This window comes from Lactuca serriola, chromosome 4, assembly GCF_051521515.1.
Source record: "Lactuca serriola cultivar US96UC23 chromosome 4, Lser_US96UC23_V15, whole genome shotgun sequence".
Lineage (NCBI taxonomy): Eukaryota > Viridiplantae > Streptophyta > Magnoliopsida > Asterales > Asteraceae > Lactuca > Lactuca serriola.
In genome coordinates, this window is record NC_136411.1 from 41,197,379 (window position 1) to 41,212,981 (window position 15,603).

Sequence of the window (15,603 nt, forward strand, 5' to 3'; positions counted from 1 at the left end):
TTGATGAAACTTATAACAATAAAACGATATTTTAAAACACAATTTATTTATATATTTTACATCAAGTTTATATATAAAAAAATAATTTAAGGTCAAAGTTGAAGAATAAAAACTTTAAAAATCAAAAGTAGACAATAAATATGAGATAAAAAGAATATTAAATACTTAAATTTCATGCAATGTCTCGATAAATTAGATTATAATTTGATATTTTTAAAACTTTAATACGAAATATTATAGCAATGAATTGACTAAATTATAAAAATCAAAACCGTCAAAAGTGAGATCTTGATCATATATGTATGAAAACTTAGTCGCATTGCAATATGATTGTTTTGTAGATCGTATGACTAGGTCTAATCCGATCCTTCCAATCCATGAAAATTTCTAAATTTTAATTCGATTTTATTATCTTACCTATTTACTGGTTGACTCTCTCCTTATCCGAAGGTTAATCCAAAATAGCCACATTCTTGTATTTTTTTGTGAACCGTAAATGACCAACAATCATAGTATTTTTTTTCTTCTTTTATGTTTTACCCTCTTTGATGGTAGCATTTGAGATTTAGCTTCGATTATTATTTATTTCTTCATTCAACAACTCAAGCACACACACACATACATACATATATACATACATACACACACATACACATTCAATTACTTATGTGTTAAATGTAGTTTTTTCTACTTATTTATGTGTTAAACATAGTTTTTTTTTGTAGGTGTCGAATACCTTTTCAGAGATCGAGCATCTTATTAAAATCAACGGTACCAATGAAATATCGCCAGCTCGAAAAATTAAAAAAAAATGTTATGGTCGGAGTTCAAACGTAGACTGATGTTGTAGGGGTAGGGGGATGCAACAACCACTTCAGCTAATAAGCCTCGTCCAAACACCATTCCATATAAAAGGATTATATAGAATTAAATGTAGTTTTTTATATTATTATTATTATTATCATCATCATCATCATCATCATCATCATTATTTTATTATTATTTGTTGATGCATAAAAGTGACCTTCGGCAGCTAAGAAGATCTTTTGTTGTCGCGGAGGCTTTGGTGATGAAGATACGGAAAATTGTCTCTTTTGATATGGCGAAGAAGTTACGATGACCGGAGTTGAAGGAGACTTACTGAAGACTTGATGTTGATTTGTCTTTTTGTGTATCCGAGGAGATAGCACAATGATCAACTTTTGCTGACATTGAATGTTTGGTTGTATGTGTCAGTTTAGATGTGGCAAGCATGGTCGTCTATCCTTATCTCACTTTTTGTATTGATCAGTTCAAGACATGTACTTTTTGCTTCTATAAATAGATGATCATGTCGATAGATAGAATGTGTGTTTGATCCTATCTTCCTTGTAATTTTCATGCTATTGAAATTCAAGTCTCCTTATCTATATTATCTTATTATACTTTGTTGTTCATCATTTACAAACTTGTGTTTGCATGCAAACCATGTTACGATTCAACAAATATATTTAAACTAGGCGAATGCCCGCGCGTTGAGCAGAAACACCTATATAGTTGAAGTCTTTATAAATATATGATTTTTTGAATATAACAATAATGTTGTTGTTAAATTTGATATAATAATTTGTATATACTAAATTGATATAATATACTGATTATTTTGAATTATATGATAATATATACATTTATTATAACTTCATAATCTCAATCGTTTTGAATGACTTCTACCCGCGAGTTACACATGAATAAAATTAAATATAATATATGATTTGATATTATTTATAGTTGTTTTTATTGTTAATTAATTTTTTTAAAATTTATTTGCTTAATGTTTTAATTTCTATCATTATAATTATTTAAAACATCAAACATTGTTTTTTATTTTAAAGCTAGCAATATATTCATTTATATAGAGTTGTTTTTAACTATTGTTATTGTAAGTTATTTTAAGCTACTTATTTGGAAACTTTTAACGATTATAAAAATATATTTAAGAAATATTTTAGTTAAATTGAAATTACAATTTAGTTTTTGCTTTTATCACTACAATTTATCACTTTTAACTATTTACAAAATATTCTATAGATTTTTAAATGGAACTGAAATTTATATTTGAGTTGACATTGTAATGCGCAGAAACACCTATATAGTTGAAGTCTTTAAAAATATATATATTTTAAAATATAACACTAACGTCGTTGTTAAATTTTATATAATAATTCGTATATTAATTTGATATAATATATTGACTATTTTGAATTATATGATAATATATAAATCTATTATAACGTCATAATCTCAATCGTTTGAATAAATTATACTCGTGAGTTACACATCAATAAAATTAAATATTATATATGGTTTAATATTATTTATAGGTTTTATTTTTAACTAATTTTTTAAAATATATTTGCTTAATGTTTTAATTTTTATCATTATAATTTTTTAAAACATCGAACATTATTTTTTTGATTTTAAAGGTAACAATATAATCATTTATATAGATTTATTTTTAACTATTGTTGTTATAAGTTATTTTAAGCTACTTATTTGAAAATTTTTAACGATTATATAAATATATTTAGGAAATATTTTAGTTAAACTGATATTATAATTTAGTTTTTTGCATTTATCACTATAATTTATCATTTTTAACTATTTACAAAATATTATTTGGTTTTTTAGTGGAACTGAAATTTATATTTAAGTTGACACTGTAATGTTATATTTAAATTAACAATTTAAGTATTTTGTCCAAACCGTTTAAAAATTGTAGCTTTAAACTGATAATGGTTTACATGCAACAACATTTTAAATCTAATAAATTAAGTATAATATGTTAAAATTTAAAGATAGAACTTTATAAATAGAAGTAAAGATATTAGTTTAAAATTGAAATTTAGTCTATTTATGATTACACTTTAGGTTTGATATTTATTTAACCTTATTAACCAACTTACAATCATTATTAGAAAGACATTACAATTTATCACTTTTAACTATTTATTAAATAATCTTTGGGTTGTTTAAGTTAAATAAAGTTTATATTTAAGTTGAGCCTATAATGTTATATTTTAATTAATAATTTAAGTATTTTATACAAATTGTTCAAAAATTGAACCTTTAAAATGATAATGGTTTACATCCAACAATATATTAAAACTAATAAATTAAGTACAATATGTTAAAAGTTAAAAAACATAATTTTATAAGTAGAATTAAAGATATTATTTTAATATTGAAATTTAGTTTATATATGAATACACTTTAGATTTGATATTTATTTATCCTAACTACCAAATTATAATTATTATTATAAAGAAATTGAAAAGTCATGGGAGTTTCAAATGAATGTGGTGAAAGGAAAAAAGAATGGGGGTTTCAAATGCATGAGATTCAAGAAAAAATGCTAGTTTTTTAAGTATGTATGACTTGCTTACATTTATTGTTGTATTTTGCTGTTATGTTTCTTTTTTAATTCTGCAATCTTATTATTGTTGAGCTATCTAAAGATTCATGAGACTAACTTAATATTCCACACCATAATCTCTTAAGCATAGGTTATTTTCTCAAAATTATCACCATCATCATCATTGTCGTGGTTGTCATTTTTCATTTTCCAAGTATTAAACGTAGTGTTTTTCGGTTTGTTTTGTTTACATATTTATTTATCATACATATACATATATACACATCTTAAATTTCTCGTGCCACCCCTACTATGAATTCATGCTTCCGCCCCTCCTTGATACACATATATTATTATGTTACATATACACACATAAAACATGAAGCAGAAAATACTACATGTAACACACAAATAAGGGAAAATGATGATGATGATGATAATAACAACAATAACAATGATGATGATGATAGTAGTAGTAGTAGTAGTAATAATAATAATAATAAATGCGTTTAACACACGAAAAGCATAAAAAACTACATTTAACACATGAATAAATGAATATGTATGTGTGTATGTATGTGTATGTTAATGTGAATGTGTATGTGTATGTATATATATATATATATATATATATATATATATATATATATATATATGTGAATATGTATGTATGTGTGTGTGTGTATATATATATATATATATATATATATATATATATATATATGTGTGTGTGTGTGTGTATGAATGTGTATGTATCTATTTTCTTTCTCGTATCATCCTTTACCTTTTTTCCCATTATTCATAACATTCCTTGTGTTTTTTTATTTTCTCTCTTTTCCATTCTTCAAAACTTGCGATACTTAATCAACTCTTGGAGGTTAATCATTGCTCGAATAACTTCATATATCCTTGTTATGATAGTAAGAAAAAAAATTTAAGTTTTTCTCTATATCTTCTTCTTTGATACCACTTTGAGATATATATGGATCTTTACACCTTTTTCCTTTGGACACTCTTCTGCTTCTAGAATTTTGCATTGTTGTCCAACTTCAGTTTCTTGCTTTAACACTCATTTGGAATTTTGGAAAATACATCAAAATTGTCAGCAATCACGTCGCTAATATTAGGTAGTTCACATCGCGAACTGGACCTGGAATCATATTTTGATCGTGATTTTTGTTCATTACACAGTGCGTTGATGGAATCTTAGCATGTAACATCCCAAAAATCATGATAAAAATTTTCATTTTTCAAAAACTATTTTCATAATCCATAATTCATATAAAAAATTGCTTCCAAAACATAGTCATAAAATTAGAGTATCCAATAACATCTCTCAACATAAATCCCAAGGATGATGTGTACAATCACGCATTCGCTTTGCCCTGATCATATGGTATACCTGAAACTACGAATACAACTGTAAGCCAAAGCTTAGTGAGTTCCCCTAAAATATCTCACACAACAAAACATATACAAGCATGCATACTGGGTCCACAGTCATCAGACTAGATTACCTTCGGGTCCACAATCATTAGACTAGGTTGCCCTGGCCCATAATCATCAGACTGGGTTGCCCTGGGTTTGTTGACTTTACAGCATGGAGCAGTAAATCCTCAACCCAACCATACTATGTCGACATATGCATTAGATAAATAATAACCAACAAGTATATGTAATCATAGAGATATACCAATTTAACATATCACTACAACATAACAACATCCTATATACTAGGATACACAACACAACCTGGTGGGCTGACATTTGTGCCTTCGACCCACAAGTACAATGAGAAAACTCACCTCGAAATCTAGAAGATAATCCAATAGATCCGTCCCGGGATAAAGTCTGATATCATGAGTCACCTATAATACAAGGAAACTCATTTCCTAGCCTAAAGTCCAATCCCATAAGTTGACCAAAAGTATACTAAGTCAAAAAATCAACCCCTATAGTCAACGGTCAAGTCAACATCCCAAAAGTCCAAATCAGCGAGTCGCCACGTTGTATACTTGTATCCATCCATTTGCCACGTCGTGGCAACATAATGACAAATACACGTGTCCTTACCCAGTCACTGTGCCGTGGCAACCTAAGGTCACACTGTGGGGACTGGTCTGGACAACTTAACATATTAATCTATTTTCCAACAATTCCAAGAGCTCCAAAGCTCATATATTATCCTTCCCACGGTCTTGTAAAGTTTCCAAATTTATCCATTAAGACATCTCAATAAATCAAGATCCCAAACCCTAAATCCTTAAAGGCAACTAAAGGCATGAAAGCACCCATTAAACACCTAATCACTAGACTTATTCTTCCAAAGTTTCCAAAATGGTTTTCTACACTTAATGGAACATAGAAATCGTAGCTTTATAGACATGCATGTCCAATGCATGCTCCTTCTATTTTAGGTAAATAAACATGCCAATTAGGAACTCAAAGCTTGTGTATGAGACCAAAACTCCAAGGATCCTCATATTTGGAACGTATGTCACTAAGATGACCATAAAGATCCATAAAGTTGGCAAGATGACCATAAAGATCCATAAAGTTGCCAACTTTATGGGATCCAACCTTCCAAACTCCCACACCATGAATATTAAGGGACAAAAGGGCTAGATTTAGAGACAAGTAACATAAAAATTGGATCTCGAGGACTTACAAAATTCCAGAAACCATGCACAAGGAGGATGGGGAGAGGTGCTTACTAAAACAAAGATCAAGGGCACATTCTTCTTCTTTAAAACACCACCAAACACCACAAAAACTTAAGAGTTAGCAATGGAGGCTAGGGTTTCTTTTGGAGGCTGAGGGTGGGCAACCCTAGCCATCACATCCCTTAAATAGGGGCACAAACCCCACAATTAGAGTTTGTCATTAAATAACGGTCACGCCATGGCGAATAGATTGCCACGCCTTGACACTTACTTGGCCTCCATGAATCCACTGATCATGGCCATGTCGTGGGACTCAATGACCACGTCATGGCCACCATAAATTCAAATTTTAAAATATTAATATTTTTAAAAGAGATATACCTTAAACTTGGTTTTACACCGCATATCGTATCCTCCCCTGCCTCCAATATTTCACACTCTTCTTCTATTAACTTATCGTATTTGTGCATTTCTTCTTCAAACCCTTCTTCCTTTTTCAAGTCATCATTTGTCATCCCTTTTATGATGTCATTTATTTCTTCTTCAAATGTATTGACATAAAATACTTCGTCATCACTTTTCCTTGAAAATTTTGTTGCTTGATCAACCCCAAATGCGATTTCTTCTGAACCCACTCTTAAAGTTACATTTGAATCGTGAATGTCAACTAAAGTCTGCGCGTACGTTGCTAACGAATGGCCGACCAAGAATGATTGAAATGTCATAATCTTCCTCCATTTCAATTACCACAAAATCAATTGGAAATACAAATTTCCCTATTTTTACAAGTAGACTATTCACAATTTCCTTCGGATAAGTTGTCATCTTCTTGGTCATATGGATTGCCATTCTTGTAGTTTTGTCTAATTATTATTTGAAAGTATATGTTTGTACTTAGTATCAAAATCTTTAATGACTTTTTCTTGTATAATATTGTATGACATTATGTACAACTAATCATGTTGAACTAAAGCAATTAAATATGAACATAATATACAAAAGATCAAACATGGTTATGTACAAAAAAAATCAAGAATTATCAAGTTTATATCAAAATAAAAATTAAAAAATAACAAGGACATATACAAAACATGTAATCTCGAATTTTTTGAGTTGTTTCTTGATTCTTTTCTCGAGTTATTCATGATTCTTTGTTTGATTTATGAAGACATGACAAGTTTCTTGAGTGGCTAAAGGGAAATTTTATTTTACGTCTTTTACTTTACCCTTTTAATCGTTTACTGTTCAAAAAATAAAACAATAAAAAAAGAGGGGGGAAATATGTACAAACCTATTGGGTAATGTCTAAATTCATATTTTGATTGAATAGTAAGATAGATGGGATCTCGACCTTACAATTCTAATCTTAATCCCACAATCCCAAATACAATCTTATGTCAAATTCGACCCTAATATAATCCCAAATGTGATCTTGTGACAAACTTGATTAAAACTATAAGATGAACAAACCGTTACAAAGAACTCAAAAATTTCTAAGATTAATATATATATATATATATATATATATATATATATATATATATATATATATATTGTTTTTTGTCATTCTTGTTCAAATTTTCGGAATTGATGAACAATTAGGAGAAATCAAATATTCTCATACTTTTTTTCTTCTACTATATTACTACACTTAAGATTATTATACTTGTCATATTTAATAAAATTAATAAATTTGTATTACATTTATAATCATCTAAAAAGGCTAGAAAAATAGATAGGAAAAATGTTTAATTTCTCAAACAATTAGGTGTATTTATTAAACTAAAAAAATAACCTTTTAATTCACTACCTTCTAAATACAACATAAACTAATTTAAAAAAAAAAAAAAAAAAAAAAAAAAAAACTTAAGAAATAAGCATTTAATTTCATATATGAATATAATATAGAGAAGAGAATATGTAGCGTTGAATGACCATGAAACGTTTAATAGAATTGTAAGGATAATTAGGAATCTTTTAAGAGTTGAAGGGATTGCATACATATTTAAATTTGATACAACTCTCCCATGATATAATCCATCTCCAATGGCTAATGCACAACCCGACTATACAAACCTACGTAAAAAAAAAAAAAAAAAAAAAAAAAAAAAAAAAAAAGAAAAAAAAGAAAAAGAAAAATGAAGACATCTACACAATCTTCTTTGTCAGTAATGGGGTCGCCCACACCGCCAAAATACAATTTTTGCCACGGAGTATTACGGTAGCAGGCGACCAACACGGAAGCGCGGAGTTGATTGAGAAAGGAAGCGTTTAAGTGAAAGTGGGAAACAAAATCCTGACGACCCATTGGCACCCCAACCGTTTTATCCCTTTAAAACCATGTTTTACCCTTTTGGCACATTTAGTAATCGGTGGGTTCTTCTCTTTTCATTTCGAGGAAAACTCAGTAGACTGTAAGTACCCAAATTTCTACTGAGCATCAATTGTTTGATAAAATGCCTCAATGGTAAAAAGCTCCTATTTTTCGTGCTCTATATGAAGTCAACATACTCACAAAAAAGTAGAAGTCTTATCGATAAGAACGTTGCAAAACTGTTCATTTCTCTATTTGATCTATACTTATGTACAGCAGAACATAAACAGTAATCTGCATCGAGCTTTCTTCTTGAAACGATGAGAGAGTATCAGATTGAATGGATTTAATTACTTAAAACTTAAAACTAAATCAAATTTATAGTAGTATGTGGTTTGTTTGGAAAGTATGGATCTTTATTTATCATATCAATTGTTTATGCTTGTAATGTTATCATATCAGGATATTTACTTCTAAAAATAATTGAAATAAGGTCCATCTGTGTCATTAAGTTCATTATGCCATACCACTTTTCGCATAATGAAATTATTAGCCTTCCATTTAAGTTAACAAATTTCTAAGTTAAATTTTTGACAAGAACAGGGACCATTTTTGCAATTTTGTCTAGAATAAATTTTATATCCGTTTCCTTCACGCAAAAGCAACAGAGATTTTAATATAAATATTATATATATTCATGGGCAGTCTTTTTCCGCTTGCATTCTTTTTTATCCGGTAGGCCCTTTGCTGCTGAATTGTTAACTATTCGTAATTCTTGCTTCACAAGTTTTGCACTATTCATCTTATACAGTCTCTCTCTCCACTAAATCATATCTTTTGATTATATATATATATATATATATATATATATATATCTCTACAATTTTCATACAGGCTTATGATCTTTGTTTACTGGATCCGATGAATCAACATAAGCGTTATAATATTGGGATCCTATGGGTTCTTTTGTTTCTATCGCACAACATCAAGTCATTCAGTTGGTTTTTCACTACTGAAAAAATTGATAAGCCTTCAACGATTCCCGTTGTTTCACATGATGTTGTCGCTGAATTCTCAATGGAATCCTTCAACAGCAAGAAAGGAATGAGTTTGATTGAAAAAGCAAAGAGAAAGGTTATTGCATCGAATTCTTGTTGGCAAAATGCATATCAAGATCTATTTGCAGGATGCTCTGAGATTCTAGCAGGTGAAGAACAACGATCTAGACTTGCTTGGCATCTTACTGATTGCTTTCAGAAGGACACTGGAAGGTCTCATTTTCCTTATTGTGATGTAAAATCTCCCATGAAAAATTGTCTTCAAAAATTAGACGAAGATGCTCATAGGATTTATCTCGAGTTCTATCTTGAGACCAATTCCATCTGTCATCAGTTACAGTTGAGTCTCTCATATGCGATCTTTAGATTATTATAAAAAAAAAGTTATATGGAGACATTAGCAATTATTAGAATTGAATTTGTATTGTAGAACGGATGCATTCAAGAGACAAACCGAAAGACTAGTGAATGAACTCAAAAGGTCTGCTGAATATGCAGAGGACAAATTAGAGAACATAGAAGAGCAATCAGAACGTATGTTGCATAGTTCACAACATATTCATGAATCATTGGCTTCTATTGATGTTCAAACTCAACAAGTGGCTAAAACATCAAAAAACGTTGAACAACATGTCATTGTTGTGTTAGAGCATTCCCAATCGATTTATGAGCAATCCCTCAAATTAGCAGATTCTCAAATGGAGCTGCGTAATGGACAAAGTATAATGAATGAAAGACTGGATGAAGGGATGATGATGTTGAATGAATCTGCCAATAAGATTGGGGGAGAATTGAAGAATTTAAGAGACGAAACTGTTGAAATAGAAAAAGAGATTAGTAAAGTTGGAGATGTAATGTTTATGAAAATGGATACATTACAAAGCAAAGCTGATGATATTGAGAACATAACAGAAACTTCATTGGATAAACACAAACAACTTCTTGATAGCCAAACTGCTGCACTTGAGGCTCTTCAGATTGTCACAAGTTTTCAGTCCCAAGCCCTAGAAGAGAGCAGGTAAATTAGAAAAAAAAAAAAAAAGATACATAATATATTTATTTGCATATATTATATATACTTATTGAGTTTTACAATTTTGTTAAAGGGGCACATTGCAACAGTTGATTGAACTTGGTCATAGTCAACAACAGGAACTCATACAAAGACAACAACAACTTAAACAAGTTCATGATCATCTAGTTGAGAATTCAAAAACCATATTGGCTTCCCAGGTTTGTGTGTTATTTATTTATTTATTTTTAAATCATTCTAAATAATCTGTGTTTGATAGGAAATTTTTGAGTCAAAGCAAGCGAGTATGTTTGTTGCAATTGACAAGCTTTTCACTCTGCACAATGCAATTTTGGTTGAATCACGAATCTTTAAAGCTTTCCTTGTGTATTCTATATTAATCTTCACGCTCTATATGTTCACAAGTACAAAGCAAACCTACAATGTGAGGTCCAGGCTTTATATAGGTAAATTAGCTAATAATTTTCATCAGTTCACTTTTAGGATGTTTCCATATCTTACAATAATCTCCAATTATTTTTGTTTGTGTAGGATTATGTGTGACATTTGTGATTGAGATTGTGGTGCTTCGTTATGGAAATGACATTGAACAACAGAGATGGATTATAAGCATTGTTAGGTCAATATTTGTGCTTCTCGCATCATGTCAACTTCTGTATGCCATATACACATACAGGTAAACATGAAGACTCTTCCATTAGAAGTTCTTTTTTTTTTGGGAAATATCACTTACTGTTTGTGAAATTGAATTCAAGCAGAGATTACGAGACATTGAACCATCGTCTGCTACAATCACTAATTGAGAAGGTTAATGGCATGCAAGGAAATAAACAGATGGTAGCTGATGATGATGATGATGATGATGATGTGGAATGGTCTTCATGGGTTGACACTGATTTGCCCGAAGATGAATTGGAAGACCTTGACTATATGCTTCCGGAAGGTCTTGGAGAGGCTTCAATCACCACTGCAGTTTCTAGACAATATAATCTTCGCCATCGTCATCTATAAGCTTTAAGATCCATAAATATTGAGGCAACATGTATTCTCATCGGGTTATTATTATTAAACTGTTCTTTGAGATGATACAGTTTCATATGCGTGTTCTATAGAAACCATAAACCTGATCCATAACAATGATAATATCTAATTATCTTTTATTGGGTTAGTTACTTATATGTGCAACATGTCGTATTTTTCAACAGAGCATATAACAATGTTATCATTAATTTTATATTATTATGGAAACTATATAAAATTGTTGATGGACCGATTTTATTCATAAATGAAGATATACACTTACTATGTTTATTTTGTAGGTGGAGTTTCCGGTTTGACTCAAGATCTCATAAATCCCTATTATCTTTCACATTTGGTTATTTCTCCATCTATATAAACATATGATCAGAAACTGATTAAGAATACACGAAATACATTCATAAAATTTGTTTTCTTGTTGCTACGGGATTATAGAGAGAACCTTGAGATCGACTGGAAAACCAACTATACTCGTCGGATCTCAACAGAAGAAGGTATGTATACATAACTTACAATTGGTATCGGAGTCTACTCGAATATATATGTTACTAGAAATCCTTTTACGCCTTGTTCCCCAGTTTTTTTGAAAATTCATCAAAGGAAAGGGAAGGAAAATTTTGTCCAAAAGAAAGGGAGGGGAAGGAAAATATTCATTATACCGTGTTCCCGAGTTCGAAGGAAATGAAAAGAAATGAGAGAAAAAATTTATGTTTTCGTGTTCCCAAGTTAGGAGGAAAAAGAAAATAAAACTTGAAATTTTCGTTCCCCTCACTTTCTTCCTAAATCCGCCCAATTTGGGAGGAAAATTTGGAAGGAAAATATGACTCTAAAATCCTTCCCCGCCCTTCATTTTCCTTCCATTAATGAAACTCGGGAACACGATTTTCCTTCGATACCCGTCACTTTCCCTCCGTATCCTCCCATTTCCCTCCTTAAGTAGAACTCGGAAACAAGGCGTTAATGGTTGGTTTCAAATCTCCAAAACGTTTTGAAATATACATATCTGTTTATGTCCTCTTGGCGTCAAGAATTTTTTTATTGGTTAAAGGTGTAATTTTTTTTTAAGTAATTATATAAACGTCCTTTTAATGGACGCATGTGTACAACCAAGATAAGGATTATTTTAAAATGCAATCTATATTTAAATTACATTTGTGTAGTTTAAGATAATATTTATTTAGTTTATATTTTATCATAATATTTGAGATTGATTTGCTTCTTTTCAAAAGTTTAAAATTTTAGCCGTATGAAAAGGAGTTTTCATTCGTACACTCAAACACTAAATATAACGCATGGTATTATGCAATTTCCAAATATTCTTTTATAGTGTACAATTAGGTTTAAAGATTTTGAAATTTTATTTATAAAAAACATCATAAATGGTCCGTGTGGTTTCCCCAGTTTAGTTCCCGTGGTATAAAAACATCGTAGATGGTACCTATGCTTTCAAAACTTTTGACAATTTGTCCTTATTGTTAACTCCGTTAAGTTTTGTCCGTTAACTGAAATGCATTTTCGTCATTTCACTACCACAGGGACCATTTATGATGTTTTCACTTATTTTTTTTAAAAGATAAAAAATGAAATAATATGCAAAAGGTCTCTCTCTCTCTCTCTCTCTCTCTCTCTCTCTCTCTCTCTCTCTCTCTCTCTCTCTCCAACTGTTTGGCATCGCCGACGATTTATCACCAACAATCCCTTGCTTAAATTGAAAATGGGAATTTGGATATTCTGCTTGGTTAGTTGTTTGAGCTTGGTTTTCTCCAAAGGGAATCCTAATACTGTGTGTGAGTTTAGTGTAGATGAACCTTAATATTGTGTGTGATTTTCTTGATTTCTATGGATTTTATGAAGTTGGTTAATGCATGTGTTTGATTATCATTACCTAGCATGTTAAAGTTTACATCTTTGTTGCTTTGATTCAAGTTAAGTGTAGTTTAATGACCATTTGAATTGCATGAACTTGATTACATGGTAGTTTATGATTATTAAATTACTAGAGCTAGTATTAACCAAATCTTAGATTAAGTAATAAAGGTAACAAATTTGACTGTGTTAGAGAACATAATTTGATCATAATTATGTTTGGTAACTTGTCATGATTATAGATAATTATCTTAGATATATCTTACATAGCCCAATTATCATTAATAATCAATTATGTGTTTGCTTGTGTATGATCATTACATAGTAGTTCATGAATTGGTGAAAATATTAGGAGATTGGATCGCGACTGCTAATTACATTTAAATTGGTAACCGACTGAGTAAATCCATGTTTTGGAAACTAACCATAGGAAAAATGGGTATTCGAAGTTAAACGGGGGTGTCTTTTTAATCTTGATTACAATTGTTTTTAGTTGAGTGTTTGCTTAGTTTTAAGTTAATCTGAACTTGCAAAATCAGATAAAACCCTCAATTTAATTATTGTTTTTAGATTAACTTTTAGTAATTATTTTATTAGCTAAATTTGTTCTCTGTATTCGATACCCAACTTACCTAAACTATTATATAAATTTGAATATGTACACTGCTTAAGTGCAATTAGTTAGTTAAGTAGGTTAGTATTTTAAATTTAAAACTAGATAGTATATATAAATTTCACATTATAGATTCTCGATCTTCATCTTCATTTTTAGATATGTAGGAAGAAGGTGGCTTTTTAGATGAACCAGCAGACTCTGCTAGAGCCTTTTCTTTAAAATGATTTTCTTTATTCCTAAACTTGTATCTCCCTTTTTGTCATCACTTCCTTGAAGGGAGGATTACAAGATGAAGCAAGGGCTTTATGAGTTTACTCCTTATAAGATGGAGAATCTCCCTTTGATGTTGTAGGAGGGGAAGTGTCACACCCTCGGACGACGGCGAAAACGTCAAGTGGTGCGACGTTAGGATGTTGGATCATAGACATTTAACATACTATTGGATTTCTTGACACACATACATCAGTCTGTTTATATTATTACTACTTCCTCAATGCATCCCTTCATAAGTGTGTTTGAAAAATGTTAAAATGAGTTCCTATAATCGAGCTTATGATTATTATATTCCAAATTTTAGAAAGTCATGCCTACTTCGAGTTAACCATCAGGTTGTAGTTAGTAACCGCATGTGGGGGTGTCAACCCTGTATAGATCTATACATATCTTTCCTACTCACTTAAGATTTAACGATTATAGGTCAGGGCTAGCTAAAATTCATGTAGCTAAGGATGAATAGTGACTCATCTAACCATTGTGTTGTCATCATGTGTTAGTTAATCATATAGTTTGGCTAGGACAACAGATAGGTATAATGTTCCTAAAATTTTGGGCAGTGTAACGACTAGGTTTTCATGTTTTACAAGTGGAATAGTCAGCATAATAACTAGGCATAATATTATCCATAAAAGTTGGGCAGGTATCTACCAGACATAATATTACCCTAAAGTACTAGGCATGATTACATCACTAATGTTATACAGTTAGTAATTATTATGAAATCAGTAGTAGTTAGACATGTACCCCCCCCCCCCCCCCGCCACCGTCGCCGCCATAAAAGGGTTTGAAAACTATAAAAGTAGGGTCGTGAACTCATCCTTGAAGTGTGAGTCGTTGACGTAGGGTAGAACCGGGAAGCCAGAACTCGGGTTTCGCTTGGGAGGTAGAGGCACAGAAATTGATATATATATATATATATATATATATATATATATATATATATATATATATAGAGAGAGAGAGAGAGAGAGTTGTATGGAACTGTGAGAACTGGACTGCTTAAGTTTGCTATTTATAGCAAGTTTTTGGGGCGCGTGCAGTGCGTCACACTGCACAGGGTGTGTTTGTGGCTCCATTAGAAAGTTGCCACATGTTCTTTCCTCATCATGCCACGTCACTAGTATCCTGACGAATCTGGGTGTCAGAATGTGCATCGTGCGTGACACGCAGTGGTGAATGCATAACTAGAATTCAGGCTTCTAAATTCCAAAATTCATGCGTATGAGTTCCGTTTTCGACGATTCTTAAATCCCTGTGTAGGCCTTGACGTATACTACAACTTTCTTTTTAGGTGTTTTGGCTAAATCTTAACTTTTGTTTTTAGCCTATATGTTATAACTACCAAAAT

The 15,603-nt window shown here is 30.7% G+C and overlaps 1 protein-coding gene across 2 annotated transcripts; it reads left to right on the forward strand.

The window, feature by feature from the left end:
- Nucleotides 1–8,117: 8,117 nt before the first annotated feature.
- LOC145101380 (protein GAMETE EXPRESSED 1-like) lies at nt 8,118–11,631 on the forward strand. Of its 2 annotated transcripts, none has more exons than XM_079038569.1 (7): nt 8,118–8,468; nt 9,263–9,765; nt 9,857–10,444; nt 10,533–10,659; nt 10,719–10,905; nt 10,991–11,135; nt 11,218–11,631. In XM_079038569.1, the coding sequence occupies exons 2-7, from the start codon at nt 9,290–9,292 to the stop codon at nt 11,468–11,470; spliced, it is 1,776 nt and encodes a 591-aa protein (XP_078894695.1). In that variant the 5' UTR covers nt 8,118–8,468; nt 9,263–9,289; the 3' UTR covers nt 11,471–11,631. The 2 variants fall into 2 exon arrangements, with proteins under 2 accessions (XP_078894695.1, XP_078894696.1); XM_079038570.1 differs by having other exon boundaries at nt 8,118–8,426.
- Nucleotides 11,632–15,603: the final 3,972 nt, after the last annotated feature.

Excerpts from the sequence above, each read along its gene's own strand:
- LOC145101380 (XM_079038569.1), top strand. The coding sequence starts at position 9,290 with ATGAATCAACATAAGCGTTATAATATTGGGATCCTATGGGTTCTTTTG. Across the intron at positions 9,766-9,856 it reads TCCATCTGTCATCAGTTACA|AACGGATGCATTCAAGAGAC; the intron begins GTTGAGTCTCTC and ends TTTGTATTGTAG. Across the intron at positions 10,660-10,718 it reads AAACCATATTGGCTTCCCAG|GAAATTTTTGAGTCAAAGCA; the intron begins GTTTGTGTGTTA and ends TGTGTTTGATAG.